General features: G+C 40.1%; 1 protein-coding gene across 1 annotated transcript in view; it reads right to left on the bottom strand.

Annotated features, from left to right (window-relative positions):
- CYSTM1 (cysteine rich transmembrane module containing 1) overlaps nt 1-17,439 on the bottom strand; it is a 55,577-nt gene that overhangs the window by 34,061 nt on the left and 4,077 nt on the right. Inside the window, exon 2 of the mRNA XM_045550959.1 lies at nt 4,565-4,771. Coding sequence (XP_045406915.1) covers nt 4,565-4,751 — 187 coding nt within the window. The 5' untranslated portion in view covers nt 4,752-4,771. The remainder of the gene's footprint in view (nt 1-4,564; nt 4,772-17,439) is intronic.

Below are 17,439 nucleotides of genomic sequence, written 5' to 3'. Positions count from 1 at the left end.
TAAAGTGGAAACTAATTGAATTTGGAGAGAGAAGAGGTGCTTTGAAAGAAGTCTGTATAGGGTGCAGTTGAAGCAAACAGGAGTGGTAAAATCTACAGGCAGTGTGGTATAAGAAAGGAAAAACTTCATGGAGGAAATGATCTTTTGTTTTGATCTCCAGAGATATGGAGTGTAGGTTAGGGGCAGAGTGGGAATTAAGGGGTGGGGAGTGAAGGGTGCAGCATGAACAAAGGTATATGGACCAGCATGGCAGGCTAGAGCCCTTATCTACATATAGACTACACAGATCCTGGATTGTAAGCTGATACAGTTATTGAAACGAAACATCTGGTGGTCCTAGAAGGTGGGAAGATATAGTTTGCACATAGGAGAGACACGAATTGTTGAGAGCAAAGGGCAAAACATAGTGGATTGTCTGCACGGTCACCAACAAGTCCTCTCACTCTGTATTCACAAACCATTCCTCTGATCAAGATGGAGTCTATTTTACACAAATGTTTATAATAGCCAAAAAGTAGAAACAACCCAAATGCCAATCAACTAATGAATGGATAAATAAAATGTGGTATGTCCATACAATGGAATATTATTTGGCAATAGAAAGGAATGAAGTACTGACACATGCTACAACATGGATGAACCTTGAAAACATTAAGCAAAGTGAAAGAAACCACTCACAAAAGACCAAATATTATGACTCTATTTATATGAAATGTGTAGAACAGACAAATCTATAGAGACAGAAAGTAGATTAATGGAGGTGAAGGGAAATGGGGAGTGACTGCTAAAGTCATGGAGTTTCTTTTTGGCATGATAAAAATGTTCTGGAAGGCTGGGCGTGGTAGCTCATACCTATAATCCCAGCACTTTAGGAGGCCGAGGGGAGAGGATTACTTGAGCCCAGAAGTCTGAGACCAGCCTGGGCAACATAGTTGAGACCTTATCTCTACAAAAATAATAAAATTTAAAAATATTCTGGAATTTTGGTAGTGGTGTTGGGTGAAAAACTCTCAATGTTGGATTGTACAGTTTAAATGGGTTAATTGTATGGTATATGAATTATATCTCAATCAAGCTGTTACCCAAAAAAGTGGGAGAGGGAGGAGATGGTACCTGTTGCTCCTCCTACTGAATATGGCTAGCCTTGTGACTTGCTGTGAACAATGGCTGTGCCAGTTCTGGGCCTAGCCATCAAAAGCCTGGCAGCTTCCACTTTCACCCTCTTGGAAGCTGCTTGCTAGGTAAAGCAGCTCAGGCTAGAACTCCCAATGATAAGAGAGGCCTCATGGAGGCAAACCAAGATCTTAGTCATGTGAATGAGGCCATCTGGGACATCCTAGTCCCGGTCTGGCTAACAGCTGAATAAAGTCACATAAGTGACCCCAGGAGAGATCACATGAAGCAGAGGAACCCCCCAGTCAATGCAGAGAATCATGAGAAATAATAAATCATCGTTGGAACCCCCCAGTCAATGCAGAAAATCATGAGAAATAATAAATCATCGTTGTTTTAAGCCATTGAATTTTGGGGTAATATGTTATACAATAGATAACTGAAACACAACCTCTTTGAGCCTCAGATTCCACCTCTGTAACGTGGGAATGATACTTTAGGGTTGTTGTGAAGATTACATGAGGTTAATATCAAGCACTGTGTTCAAGAAATACTAGTTGCTACAGTTATTAAAAACTACCCAGGAGATCCTTAAGGTAACCTACTAGGTATGCTCTCTAGGATGCCTCATTCTTACAAGCACCTGCTGCTTCCAATCACATGGTTTCCAAAAGGATGCTTTCCTAAGGAAAACAAAAGGTGGTTTTGGGCCACAATTTCTGAAAAATGAACTCTGAATCATAAACAGATGACAAAAGAAGGTTCTGCTTAGACAGCCATCTAACCCCACCTGCCCATCCATTCATCACACCTTTTTTAAGGCCCTTTAAAATTAATTACCAGACACAAATTGAGAAAAAAGGAGATGGCCCTTCCTTTGAAAAAGACCATTTCCACCTATGTAGCCATTAACAAAATGGATTACACAGTTGAACCTGAGTGGCAAGCAGCTCTATAGTAGTAGATAAAATCATCCAGCTAGAGATAAAAAGCTTACATTTCCATACAGAGCTCAGATCCACAGCATGAGAACGCATGATTCTGACTGGGGATCCCAGAAGCAATATCAAGAGCAAGGAATGAAATGGGTCCCTAAAGGGTTCATCCTTTAATGAGCCTACACCCTCAAAGGGTCCCATTCACAGAACCTGGACCCCAGGTGAGAGAACTTGACCATCTGGCATCACCTGCCATGTCTGCGTACAGAATGGGTCCAGAGAGTTAACAATTCACATGCTAAAGACAAAGAAAGAAATTATACAGGAAAGGATATCAAACAGTTTTCAAATGCATTTATGAAATCAATCACAATTGAAAGGCTGAACTCAATGAGCCTTTAATCCTAAGAAGAATTAAGAAATTATTTTACCTCAAAAAGGCTAACATCAATACTTAAATTACACCAAAAGAGGACCAAATCTGTGAGTATTTTCTCACGAGGGGAAAAAGTCCATCAAACCTGGAAAGCATTTATTTTAGACCAGTTCAATCAAGTTCTAAGCTCATCAAATACTAGAGAGTCAGTATAAACAACACTGGCCTGGAAATGGACAGAAAAAACATGAGGGCTATGGGTGAAAGACGTAACACCAGGTAGGCATTAGGCTGAGTTTACTGGATAACCCAAATGCTGGGATGACTCTTTAAAAAATGAATGTATAATATATGGCAAAGTACACAAATCATAAGTGCACATCCTGAAGAATGTTTCTACCTAGATTAAGATACAGAATATTCCTAATATGCCAGAAGGTTCTCTTGTGCCCATGCTAATCAATAACCAACCCCCCCCACCCAAGTCCATAGCCTGAAGCAACTATTCTGATCTACAGCACCATAGATTCTTTTTGTCTATTTTTGAATTTCACATAAATAGAATCATACAGTATGTGGTCTTTTCCATCTGCTTTCTTTCATTCATCACAGAGTTACTTCATTTTGAAGCAGAAAACCCAGACACTGAGATTTATTTTCAGGAAATGCTCCTGTGACGTCACAAACTTGAATGCCAACTACTCTGATTACATTGGTTATGCTTCCTTCATTCCTTTGAGCATGCATTATAAAACTGGTACAATAGAACAGAATCTCAGACTGTAAAAGTTTTCCTTCAAGACAAACTGAATTCTTTAAAGGCGTTCAATGCTTCCATTTTAACAGAGTGTAAGATGTGACATTGTAAAAGTAGAATCTTTCCCATATTGAGTGCAAAATTCCTCTTAAATATTATTTTTCTTCCATGTCACCTACCAATTCTAAAGAATCCTCATATCCTAGAATAAAATTAACCATCAACTCTGTTAATTTTGATTAGTAAAGAGTTAAACTATAGGAAAATCTCTCAGAGGAAGCCTAAGGCTCTAAATTCAGATGAATGTGAATCAGCATAGACAATGCAGGAGAGGGACAACAGTGTAGCAATAAATTATAGGTACAGATTTTTTAAGCCAAACTATCAGAATTCTAAGCTGGAATGTGCCACTTGTAGCTGGGTGACCTTGGGCAAGTCATTACTCTACTTTGTACCTCAATTACTTCACCATAAAATGGGAATAACCTCATAGGATTGTTGCAAGGATTAAATGTTAATGTATATAAAGCTCTTAGGAGACCATGTCACATGTAATAAGCACTCAGTAAGAATTAGCTACCTTAAAAAGCTGAAAGAGCTATAAGAGAGCAGCTATTCTGCAAACCAATGCATTATAAAATAGTGACCAAAACATCTAGCACAGTGCTTCTCAAGATATTTTATTTTTAATCCTTTACAAACTGAACTTTCTGTGAAATGCAAGATTACATGCTTGAATGTCACAGCAATACCAAATTGCCCTAAAAGTTTCTAAATGTTTACTCTCACTTTCTATATTTATCTCACCATAGTCCAATAACCATTCACTGTTCATGGACCAGTATTTTGTCTGCAGACTGAACTCTGAGTAGCACTGCTCTAGCACACAAGAAGGACTCTGAGGTTTGCTGAAAACTAGCAGGTTAAATAGAATTATGAAAATATTTAGTAAAGAAAACCAACCCCAATAGCAGGGGCAAAAGGATAACTTGAGGGTCAACAAGCTGACAGATAAAATAACCCCTAAAGGCTCAACCTGAAAAACAAAACTGCCTGCCAGGGCAAGAACCCAATTGATACTTTCCCCCACCAGTGCTCTATGGGGTAGCACTTAGAAAACTTGTCAGCCAGGAAGTCATAAGCCCCAGAGGGAACAAGAGGCTGAATGAAACAGGCACAGCTGACTTGGGCCTTCTGAGAAGGAAGGCAGTCATTCTCAGGAGGAAGAAGCCACTCTAAGTCATCATCAAGCTTTGGAGACATTAACCACAAGTCACAAAGGCCACTATTTCTTCTCTGTCAAAAAAAACATGCAAACATATCCTTTGGTGATGTGGAACTGCACACATGCATGTAACCCACATATTCACAGACACACACCTGTGGTTTTAGGAGGCTCCTGAGGTCCACCCTGCCAGCCATACTGTGGGTATCCTTGGTAGGGGTACCCCTGAGGAGGTGGGTAGGGTCCCCCCATAGGTCCTGGACCCATTGGTTGTTGTGGATAAGGTGGGTATGGGGCCGTTGGACCAGGGCCAGGATACGGTGGAGGGTTCTCTTGGTTCATCAGGGACCTGCCAAGTGCACCTAAGAGACAAAAAGAATGAAAATTATTTGCATTTAACTGGTGGAAATCATTAGGAAAAAAATTCTAACCCATGAAATCACTTACAAAATGCCTTGAAGGTGAATCAAGCCTTTTACAAATCTCTAGTACTGCCCATTTTGCTTCCTTCTCACCATCACAATCGGCTATTATCTTATGTATTTATTTGCCTTTTGTCTGTTTCTCCCACTAGACTGTAGGCTGTGACAGCAGGGATCAAGTCGGTTTTGGATCACTGCCACGTCCCTAGAGCCTTGCATAGGGCCTGGTACAAGGCAGTCACCTAAATAAATGTGCTCAATGAATAACAAGATATTTTATTTTTTAAATCTGCTAAAATGTCCATAAATGTGATTGGACAGCTTTAATAAGGCAGAAAGCCTAACAGCACTCTGACTCAGATCAGTAGACACTGATCCACTACTAGAAACTCTCCAATAAACAGGGTTGAACCCAGTGGGGACTTCTAACAAGCAGCAGTGACCAACCAAAGGTAACCACTGCCACTTCCCTGGGCACTGGAGTGATCTGGTTGCTCTCCTCAGACCCACTACTCCGAGCAGTTGGGCAGAGCTGTCTACAGAGAATGCCAAGCATCTCCTCTGACCATGCAGGCTCCCAGGACTCTGCAGGGCTCACCAGGAGCCCTCACTTGTGTCTATAGGTTCCTGTCCTCAGGGGTTTGCTTCTGTGAGTGAGGCCATGCTTCCTGGTGCCCAAGCCTGTTAATCATTCTCTTGATTGGGCTTGAAGCTTCAAGAGCCACATCTTGTTTCCATCATCTCTTTAACCTCTACGGTGCCTGGCACAGTGATCTCCAGATTAAAAGCAAACAATTACTGGGGAATGCAAAGTATATATTCTACGGATGACTCACTTAAACAACACATTTGTCATACTGCTGCTTCATACTGTTACCTATCTCTTACACTGCTATTTAACTTTTTCTCCATTTGAGTGTCTTCTATCCCCAACTAAATAGTAAGGAAGAGTTTCACACTAAAAATTTAATAATTTCACTATTAATTATTTTTCATAACATGCAATCAATAAATTCATAAGTGACTTCATATGAAATAATAGTCATAAAGTAAGGTTCCCTAGAAAATCAGGATTAGTGTAACAGCGGACTTTGCCAGTTGCCCACACAATATCCATATTCTTCCTTCCTAATGATAATTGGATTTCCAGGTAGGTATATCCATTCATTCTCCCTGTAGTTCACATGCTTCAGGGAAAGCTCATCTCATCCCAGCTCCAGGGTGAGCCCAGCCTAGGTAAGCCAATTCAGGTCACCCTCTCCCCTTTTTCATCATGACTGATTCAAGGGATCTAGGACTAAGCCAAATGCAAATGGCACCCCCTGGCCACTGGGACTGGTTCTGAAGTGGTTCTGTCAGTAAAAAGCTTGGACTTTCCTACCCGACCTTCTCTTCCCCTTAACACAGGCATACACAAAGTCTAGGAAAGACATGGCCTACAAAATTGCTGACACCCAATTTGCAGCACTGAGAAGAAGTCAGCTTTAACATGAAGTGGGCATTTCAGAAAGGCAGAGCAGGAAAAAGGAAAGACATAGGATTCCACATGACTTTGTAACAGCACATCAATCAAAGACTGAAGCCCAGCCTAACCTAAACTACCTCTATAGAATTTCCAATCATCTGTAGCAGATGTGTTAAAATAAATAAAAGAAAAAAAAATAGAATTTCCAGTCCTGGAAACCAATAGTAAGGTAAGCAAATGAACCCTTCTGGGTACATTCAACCAAACATACATTATGCAGTGCTGACTCAGTGCCTGACACTGGGCTATGTGGGGTATAGCGATCAATATGGCTCAAACCCTTCCCCTAGGCAACTGGTTGAGAAGCATAAAAACAATGATTTTTAGAAAAGGCGCTAAACAGACTGTTGGGTAGGAGGAGAAGGGGCTTAAACCCCGTAGAAGGAGATGGAAGTACAGAGTATCCCTTGAAAGAGGTGATTATAAATTGAAGCTTTATAATATGGAATCAGGATGGCTTGGGGGTCTCTATTTCAATCTGCATTCTGTCTCCCCTTTTAGAGACCTTCTTAATTTTTTTTTTTTTTAGAAACAGGCTTGTTCTGTCACCCAGGCTGGAGTGCAGTGGTGTAATCATAGCTCACTACAGCCTTGAACTCTGGGCTTCAACCAATCCTCCTGCCTCAGTCTCACAAGTAGCTAGGACTACAGTCATGCGCCACTACACCTGGCTAATGTTAAAATTTTCTATAGAGATGGGGTGTTGCTATATTGCCCAGGCTAATCTTGAACTCCTGGCCTCAAGTTATCCTCCCACCTTGGCCTCCCAAAGTGCTGGGATTATAGGTGTGAGCCATCACACCCAGTCATAAGATCTTATCTTTCCAGGAACTGAAAGGACTCAGAAAACACTGGAGTTCCTTCCCTTCTCTGCTCTCTGGTCTATGCCAACTGGCAGTACACTCTGACATGGGAATGGCCTTTCCCCTTACCCTAATGCAAAGGCTCATGGTGACTAACACCATAATCATCACATAAATTTGGACTTATATAAATGCATTTCGTGTTTTCTCTCCTACTAGGAAGGCTGTGGAAAACCTAGTGAGCCTTGGCTAACACAGAAATTAGTCGCATTAACTCCTATATGGCCATTCCATTATTTATTTTTAAATCACAGAAGTAGAACACAGCCATCATAAATACCCTGTCCTGAAATTCAGACCTAATTTCATTTAAACTGTAGTTTAACTTGAACAGTCCAACAAGACCATGTAGTAATGATTGCTCTCACTTTAGCAAAATCTGGACCTAGATTTCTCTGAAGACATTGTTCTTCTAAGAACAATGGGTATTGAGGAGAAAAAAAGAACAAAGAGTATACTACTACAACTTCAGACTTCAATGTTTCCTGACTTTTGTTGATCTACCTATTTGCATGTATTTCCTCATTATCCTGTGAAGTTCTCTCCCTCAAAACTCTTTTCCAAGTGTACATGTCCTTCTCACTTATCTAGCCCTTAATCATGTTTCCCCCTCATTTTTAGTTTGTACCTTTCTCCCTCTGCCTGAAGAATCATGTAAGGTTTAGGGGGAAAAATCCCACATGCTATTCACAGAGGCATTTATAAAAAGCGTAAACCACAAAGGTGCTCCAGCCACCATGACCCCCTTCCACACACAGACTTCCTGCCTTTCCCAAGATAGGCAGTCATCTTACAGGAATAAAGATCTGGATCTATTTTCAGTTTCCTCTAGGTAGAAAAACTCCCAGTGAGAGAACAGCGAAAGAAAGAAAGAGCATCTGTGCTGGATCAAAGATCCTAGAGCAGGCATTTGGAAAGCAGGACTTCACCCAGTGGGAATCAATTGTTCCTAAGCTGGTAAAGAACCAAAGTAAAGTAAAAAGGATTACCTAACACTGATACAGTCTAGTACAAACCACTTAACACAGCCAAACACAAATGAGCTTTAGATTTAAGGTATGATACTGAACTTTGTAACATAACTGCTTTCCCTCATAAATTTGGTCAGGTAAAATGTAAACCCAACTATAGTGAAGCGTTACACTAAGGATCAAATGTAAACAGCGTAAATTGTAGCATTAAAGGGCAATCAGAGCTCCAGAAGGGACAGCTCAAATAGTGCAGCAGCTAAGATCCATTAATAGACTGTAATGAACACCACTACTGCATGATCACGTTCAAGACATGTTCAAAGTCATGGTATTAGCAGTCACTCAATCACGTAATACAATGACAAGGGCAGAAACTATCCTTCAGGAAAGTAGTCAATGAAGATAAGACAATATGAAAGACCTCATCAAAGTAGAGATGCAGAAAAAAATAATATTTTCCAAAGTTATTATTTTTTAAATTTTAAGATACCTGATAGATTGGCATCAATTCTGCAGAGAGTACAGTGGAGGATTTTCCTCTGGAACAACTGAACAGTCCCAATGGAAAAAAAAAAAAAAAAAGATACTAATACTTGGGGAGACACCAAAGAAATGACTCACACAATCACCCATAGTGTGCCCACACACACAGAACTTTTAATGGACTTTTTATTGCCTCATGCATAAATGAATGTACAAAGATTATCAGACATTAGAGGAAAGACTCCAACATAAAAGACAGACCAAAGGAAAAAACAAACTAAATGTCCAAGGAAAGAAAATAGTTAAATAAATTATGGTACATCTGTATAATAGGTTTTTTTTGCAGTCATTTTTAATTTATGCTTTTTAAGTATGACGTATTGATACTGTGTTAGAAAAATTTAAAAACTATATATTCAGCACGACCTCAACTTTCTTTAAAATAAATATTAATAGATCAATGCAACAGAAGGAAGCATTGGTGTAAAACACCCATACAGTACAATCACCTAATTTAACAGAAAGTCACCACTATAATTCAGAAAGGAAAAGGTAGTTTTTCCAATAGTGCTGGATTAATTAGATATCCTTGCAGAGGGGGATGAACATTGACCCCCATCCTTATACACCAAAAACAATTCACAATATATCATAAACCTATATATAAAAGTTAAAACAATCAAGCTTTTATTTAATAGAAGATAGCATACCATATATTCATAACTTCAGCAGTATTTACATTATGACCTAGTAACTCTATTCTTATTTACTGAAGTGAAATGAGTAAGTCCACCAAAAGATAAATACAAGGTTTAAAACTGAAAATTACCCAAATGTTCATCAGCAGAACAGATAATGATATATTTATAGAGCAGAAAACTATCCAGCAACAATAAAGGAACTATTACTACATGCAACAACATGGATGAATCCCAGAGACAATGATGAATAAGCAAAGCAGCCAGACTTAACAGACCTTCTACCCTTCAATAATACTCTATAATTCCATTTATATGAAATGTAAGAAGAGCCAAAACTAATCTATGGAAAGTGAGGCAAAGGACACAGGGGAGCCCTTCAGGGATGATGGAAATGTTTTGTATCTTGAGCTGACTCATGTTTAAATGAATACATGTGAACGTATTGAGTTGTACATAAAGATTTTCACCCTTTCTTGTAAGTCGTATAGTAATAGCATACAGACAATATTTGGCCAGAAAGAAAAAAATATAGTGGTTTCCCTTGGGTGCTGAAAAAGTGGGCAATTTTTATTTATACTTGTCTGTGTTTCTGAAAATTCTTCAATAAGAGAAACTGTGTAATCAGGAAAAACATTACGTTCTCTTAGTGCTTGCTTTCCATGCTGCCCACCATTTTTAATGGCTAAAATGCCGCTTTAGACCTCCTATCCACTTCTGATACACCAATTTTCCTTCCCATTACTAATCTTCCCCTTGTTAACAATCTATTCTTACACCTATTCTTCACTGCTTTTTGTGTGATTTTTATGGTTGTGATTTTTTTCCCCCACAAGACACTTAAGTTCCCTGAGGTCTTTAAATGTTTTCTTTCTGCTTCAAACTAAGAAGTCACTTGACTGGGTACCAGACTTGGGGTAAAAAAGCAAAATTCTTTGGGTTACATGCAGATTTCTCCACTTTGGAACCCTTATTATCAAAGTCTAAAGTCATGTTTATCCTTCTATCCTTAAATATGTTTCTTGGTAACTTATAAAATTGTGTCTAAAGTATGAAAACATGACAGCAAACCTTACCCTAAAAACCTCCAAGTCTTTATTTCTTTAAACTCCCCAATTAGCTGGCCTTTTTAATATGACCTTTGTAAATAGATTGTTTTATATTCTAAGTCCCTCAATATTTCTTAAATCTCATACCCATAATTTTGAGTGTGGTTTGTTGGTTAAAAAAAAGCTTTAGAATTAGGTTTTTGTGCTGCCATATCATCCCTGTTTTACAGTTTTCATTAAATTTTATTATTGACATGTTATTCTATTCACACGGTGAATGCTCCATAAATGCTACCAGGAGTACTGACTATAACCCAGCATTAGTGGTTCCAGGCACTAACAAGATAATGGTAAGCAAGAGACAGTTCCTATTCAGACTAGTAAGAGACACAGACATTAATTAACATCGGCAATTACAAAACCAAGCTAAGACAGAGGAAGCACAGACTACTGTGAGCTCAAAGTAGAGACAACTAACTAGGCAGGGAAGTCTGAGAAAGCTTCTAAGAGGAAGTGATATTACACTGAGAGCCAAGCATAAACAGAAATTCACATTACTCTAACTCTCACGCTCTGGTCAGAGACACCAATCTGTGAGATGTCTCAGAGAAAAAGCAGAGTGCATTTGAGGAACTGAACAGGTTCACTATGGCTGAAGCACACTGTATGGGATGAGGCCAAAGGGTCAGCTCAACAAATAGCCTTGCTAAAAGCAGACTTTCAGGATTGTTGCATCTCCCTTTTCTATAGTTATTCTTTATTTCTTTTAAAAAGATTCAGATAGCCCAACTTGGTGGCTCGTGCTTATAATCTCAGCTGTTCAGGAGGCTGAGGTGGGAGGATTGCTTGAGGCCAGGAGTTTGAGACCAGCCTGGGCAATACAGCAAGACTCATCTCTAAAAATTAATAAAATAAAAAGAATTCAAGTAACTTTGTTGGATACTACTGGCAAACTTAATCATTCATTTATTCAACAATATTTATATTAAATATTGCATGTCAGGCCCAGAGCTGGAGATAAGAGAGAAAGAACTCTAGCTGGCTTGCTCCTCCCCTTTAGCACTGCTATTAATAAAAATAAAACTATCTTTTCTATTTATCTGTTACTGTATCAGATAAGAAATACTGGAAGTTCTCCAACTTTCAAGGGTATGATGACAGTAGTTTGGCTATGGAGAATAGACAAAACCTACTTTGGGAAGTCCAGAGGGTGGTCAAAGAGTTATACAATTTCATTGAAACTGAGGTACAAGTAGAAGCCTAAATGACTCCCCAATCAGGAGAGTCACGGCACACATACATGTGAATGTACAGTGAGCAGAGATAAGAAATGATGGTCTCAAATTCAAACCCCAAAGCTAAAGTCATAAGAACAGGCATTCTAAAACTAGGCCTTCACCTAGGAAGAACCTACTCCTGATATGGACAGTTTAACACAGGAGCCCTGGGGGAAAAGCAACAGGAGGGATTTACTTTTTTAAAGATGGTAGTGGTGCTTCCAGCAACAGTAAAACACCAGGAGACCTCTGATAGTTAGCATAACATGGACAAGGTATTTCTCTTTATGACCTACTCACTGTTTCTAACACGTTTTGCTGTGAATTGCCATTTCCTAAGTTGCTTTTCTTTTGGGGGCAGACTGGAAGAAGATAACTTGCAGTGTTACTCCATTATTGTCCAAATACCAAATATTATTAGCCATCCTCTACCTCATTCACAATCTTGTTTTGCCAGGTCCTGAGCTATCCTCATATAGTCAATGAATTAATAAAAATTAGAGCATTGGCTAGGCATGGTGGCTTATGCCTATAATACTAGCACTCTGGGATGCTGAGGTGGGAGGATCGCTTGAGCTCAGGAATTCGAGACCAGCCTGAGCAAGAGTGAGACCCTGTCTCTACTAAAAATGGTAAAAATTTGCCAGGTGTGATGGTGCATGCCTGTAGTCCCAGCTACTCGGAAGGCTGAGGCAAGAGGATCACCTGAGCCAGGTTGCTGTGAGCTAGGCTGATGCCACGGCACTCTAGCCCGGGCGACAGAATGAGACTGTCTCATTCATTCCTTCATACATACATATATATACATACATAAAATAAATAAATATTTTGGCACGTAGCTTTAGAATAGCCTTTCTATGTAGTACACAATGACACACAGCTCTGATGTCAGACCTTTCACTGAACAAGGGCATCAAAGTACACATGGAAGCCAAAAAATAACATAGTGGCCTAGAGTGATGAAGAGATGCAGAGACTGTCTTATTTATTTTCCTTTCTCACAAAGAATATTTGATACAAAAACTACACATTGTTTTTATAATTGAATACACGTGAAGCTAAAAAATCTACACACTATTTAGCAACGTGGTTTGCTAATGCCATTCAGGTAATTGTTTTAAGTCACTATCCCCAACATTAAGCTGACACAAAGATGTAAGCATTCTTAACTTGTCCCTATAGATTAGATTAGGAACAGCAATGTCTGAAAAGTCATAGCCACATTAATTATCCACCATAGTTCAAAATTATTAGAAAATATGGCTATAGTCAATCAATCTTGTCTTCCTCCAATATTAAACTTGGAATGTACATTTTAGCACTTTTCCAGACTTAGGGACTTTCTGAGGGAACTCAGAGAAGCTCCCTTCAATAGAGGATAACGTATCATCTGCTAAACTCTTTTTGCATAAAGCTTTCTATAAAGAACCTCTGGCTGGATCCAGGACCTGTTTTTCTACAAGATATAACATTTATTAAACAGCCCTTGTGAAAAAATCATTACTACCTGAAAATATCAGGCCACTAAAATGACCTAACCTTAGTCACCCAGGCATTGGTGTCCCATTCCTCCCTAATGTTTGGAGGAAACAAATTTTCTTTTTAAAGAGGGTCCATCCTTTTTTCTTATAAACTCTTCAGTAAAGACACATTTTTTAAGTAGAATCCCAAATAAATAAATTAAAAAATCCTATCCTCTGAACCAGAAAGTCTACATTTAGGAATTTATCCTAGAGATATATACTTACACCAGTACGCCAAAAAAAAATCCAACTTTATATATACATACATACACACACACACACACACACACACACACACACACACACACACACGCGCGCGCGCACACAACATTCTAAATGTCCATCAATATGGGCAATGGTTAAATAAACCACGGTATTTCCAAACCACGGAACTGCTGCTACATGACCCTTAAGAAGAATGAGGTAGAACTACATGTGCTGATAAGGAAAAGTGTAAAAAAAAAAAAAAAAAAGCAAATTGCAACACAGTGCATTCTATTACCCCATCTGGGTTTAAAAACAAAGTTCTATTTCTAGACCTGAATAGATTACACTGTTATGCTAATGAATACAAGTATTGATTAAACTGAACATTTATGTTATACTTTTTCATACATGTCACATACAACAATAAAAGTTAAAATTCCTGCTGATCATCTTTGGGTAAAGTTGGCCACATGGCTTTTAGGAGAATATAATCCATTTAACTCACTGAGCAAGAAAGCCATGCTTCTAGATGCTTCCAACAACCATCCAACTACACCAAGAACACAATTTGTTTCAGCTGCCACCTGGAAAAACCTGGTTCCAGGGGAGGATCCAAAGTTGCAAATAGTCTGGTGGGTTCCAGGCCAACTTCACCAAGGGCCCCGTCTCTAGCCGTCATTCATCATGTATGGTCCTCTCCAAAAACCAGAGGATTGCCTGGACGTAGGGCTCTTCTTCCTTCAGCTTCTGGAAGGAGTCTGCAAGGACTCAGGCCCTTGTCTGACAGTTCCTATCATGGCCAGCAAATCCTTACTACAACCCCCTCCCCATATATCTGGGACCCCGATTTGGGGGAGGGCCACATCCAGCCTTACCCAACCACTCAGCTCAGGGACTCCGGTCAGTACTTCACCAACACTGCTATCTAAAAGGCAGTGGAAAAAGTGAAGGTTGGCTCCTCCTCAGAAAAAAAAAAAGGCGAGGGACCTCTGAATTGCATCTAGTTACTGGGACATACAGGAATACAGGACAGCATTGTAACTCTGGAACTTCAAATAGCCCTCAAAGTGAGAATGGAGAGAAAACGAGGCCCAGCAAGAGAAAGGATCAAAAGAGAGGGCAGCAGTGAACAGAAGGGAAAGGAAAAGGGAAACAGGCTGTTAATACAGAAAGTAAGTTGGGAAAATAAAAGGAGAGGTTAGGGCATGGAGAGAGAGAGAGAAGGGAAGAACTCTGCACCCCGCCAAGTTGAGAGGACATAATAGAAAGGGACAGGTCCATCTCTCCCAATAAGTCTGACAAGGCCATTTCCCAGGCCAGGTCCCCCACCGGCACAGCTCCTGAAAGACAGGCTGTGCTCGCCTCCTCCCAGAGCATTAGATTAGGCTTTGTGGGAAAGTTGAAATCTTGATGGTTTAGAAAGAGGCCCCTACAGCTTAATGTGCTGGCAATTTAACTAAGCGCTCCTGGTTCCTGACGAATATCAAGCCAGCTACAGCTTTGCTCCACCATGAAAGAGTGCTCTCCTGACCCTCTGAGGGAGCAGCAGCTCAGTCAGCACTGCAGGGTGGCTCTTAATGGACAACAGTGAATTTCTCTTCACACCAGCAAATACCACTCATGCCTCCCATGTGTGGCACCCTGAAAGACTGTACAACCCCAGGGTAGCTCACCCTCCCCCTTTCTTACGTTTTCATAGGATTTTTAAAAGAATAGTCTTTATGGACAACAAAGCCTAGAAAAAACAAATGCTGGATGACAACTTCAGATTACTGTCATTAGCAACATCCACAAAAAGCTCACTATAAGTGAAAGACAAGATGCTCAAAATAGTTTGGTATATTGATAGGTTAAAAAAAAAATACCATCAAGCCACTTGAAGAATTATGCAGTTTCAACAAGGGGGAAAAAAAAATACCATCCCCCCTCCCCCCGCCTGAAGAAAAATCTGAGTTTTCCAGGGCCACACTTCCACAGAAAGAACAATATATAACACAGCATCAATGAAGCCACATCCCTGGCAGGGGGCCTAGAATTTAATATAGTATACCGCCTCACCACCACTCAGGCCTCCTCTTGGCAAATTTCACATTGAAACACCAATGGTTTCTCATTGAACTTCTTTGTAGCTCCTAAATTCTTCATTCTGTGGCCTTCCTAGTATTATAGAGCTACACCAGGAAGATAGTATTTAAGGGGCCCTCTCTAAAGGCTTGCCTACCCCAAACCATCTTACTACCCATCCAGTCCCCTGAAAAACTCACTATTAGTGAGTCATATCTTTGGGTGAAGGTAGTACTTCCCCAAGTGGAATATGTGGCATGATTTGGTGAACACAAACAACTTTATTTTAATAGTTATGCCTTTTTGTATTTACCTTCTATTTGTGGCAGGTGATATAGTTGTTTTCAATTTAAGGTAAGGCAATGACACAGTTTCCCTTTTAAGTAAATTTTAGGGTTTTAAAAATGGATCAACTTAAAGAAAAATGTTAATAGTACAGATGGCATAGAGGTAAGACAAAAATCATGCAGGAGAAAACAAATGAGGTGTGAAAAACACTGGGGTCCCCACTTATAAGACCCTCACTTTAAATACAACTACCCCTTACTAGAGTTTCTCATATAGCCACCACCAGACATTTAAGATCACCAAGAATTAGTTTAGCAAAGTTAGCAGAGACAGAAGGATGCAGAAACTGGGATCAGAAATTAGATTGGCTTTATAGAAGGTGGTGCTGGGGAGGAAAGGCTAGGGGAAGGAAGAGAGCAGAGTCTGGAGTGTCCCAGAAGCTAGTGGCAGCAGGGAAACACTAAGCGTTTGGCTTAATGATAAGGCACATTCATACAAATGTCCCACTCTTCACATATATTCTCCCCAGCTGTTCTTGCCGAAGGTCCTGATGCTGAAAGGTGACTGGTAAAATGCCGTGTGCAGCATTAGAAATTCAATGTGGCAAGAATCTAACACCATTTCCAAGGCCTTCCTCTCTCCAAATACCTTTGCAGTTCAGCTGTCCACCATGAACATAACAATGACCATGTCTACATATTTTTCAGTTATAATGTATTTTCTGAGCCAATGTTCTTCAGACTGGCTAATGATTCTTTACCACATATCATCAGGGAACTAGAGATAGGCACCTCTGAATAAGGAAGGCATTACTCCCCAGTGAGTAAATCCAGCTAGATCAAATGCTTCTCCGACTATGACTATTAATACCCTCTTAAGGCTGGGCACGGTGGTACACGCCTGTAATCCTAGCACTCTGGGAGGCCAAGGTGGGAGGACTGCTCGAGGTCAGGAGTTCGAGACCAGCCTGAGCAAGAGCGAGACCCCATCTCTACTAAAAATAGAAAGAAATGATCTGGACAGCTAAAAATACATATAGAAAAAAATTAGCCGGGCATGCCTGTAGTCCCAGCTACTCGGGAGGCTGAGGCAGGAGGATCGCTTGAACACAGGAGTTTGAAGTTGCTGTGAGCTAGGCTGACGCCATGGCACTCTAGCCTGGGCAAGAGCGAGACTGTCTCAAAAAAAAAAAAAAAAAAAAATACTCCCTTAAACCATTTACAAAAAGAGTTCATAAAAATATAAATCATCCGTTTCTGGCAGAGTCATACCACAGGCTTGCTCCCACAGAAACTGGACTCAAACCATCTGTCTCCCTTGCTTTAGATGTGAGGACCCATCTAGTTTCCCAGGACTGGCTTGGAGGCCTATATCAGTGCTAATATTCCACATATGTCTCCTGAAAACTACAAAGACATCATTCCAAGCTCATTTCCTTTTGAAGAGCCCTTTGTATAGTGCCCAAAGTGGAGTGAACCTTTTTGGCTATGAGGCTGGAGGGTCAACGCATGCTCAATTCCCTTGCTTCTATACTGCTGCTTTTTAATTGCTGACTCCCATTTTACAGCCAAGCCAATTAGTAGCCTTGGTCAAGCACGGGGAGCTTGGAGGCCTGTAACACAGTACTCAGCTCAGCCTAAGGAAAACAGGAAGGCTTTTT

This window comes from Lemur catta, chromosome 5 (genome assembly GCF_020740605.2).
Source record: "Lemur catta isolate mLemCat1 chromosome 5, mLemCat1.pri, whole genome shotgun sequence".
Classification (NCBI taxonomy): Eukaryota; Metazoa; Chordata; class Mammalia; order Primates; family Lemuridae; genus Lemur; species Lemur catta.
The sequence above is the reverse complement of the archived record's forward strand: the minus strand, read 5'-3'. Positions and strand labels throughout refer to the sequence as shown.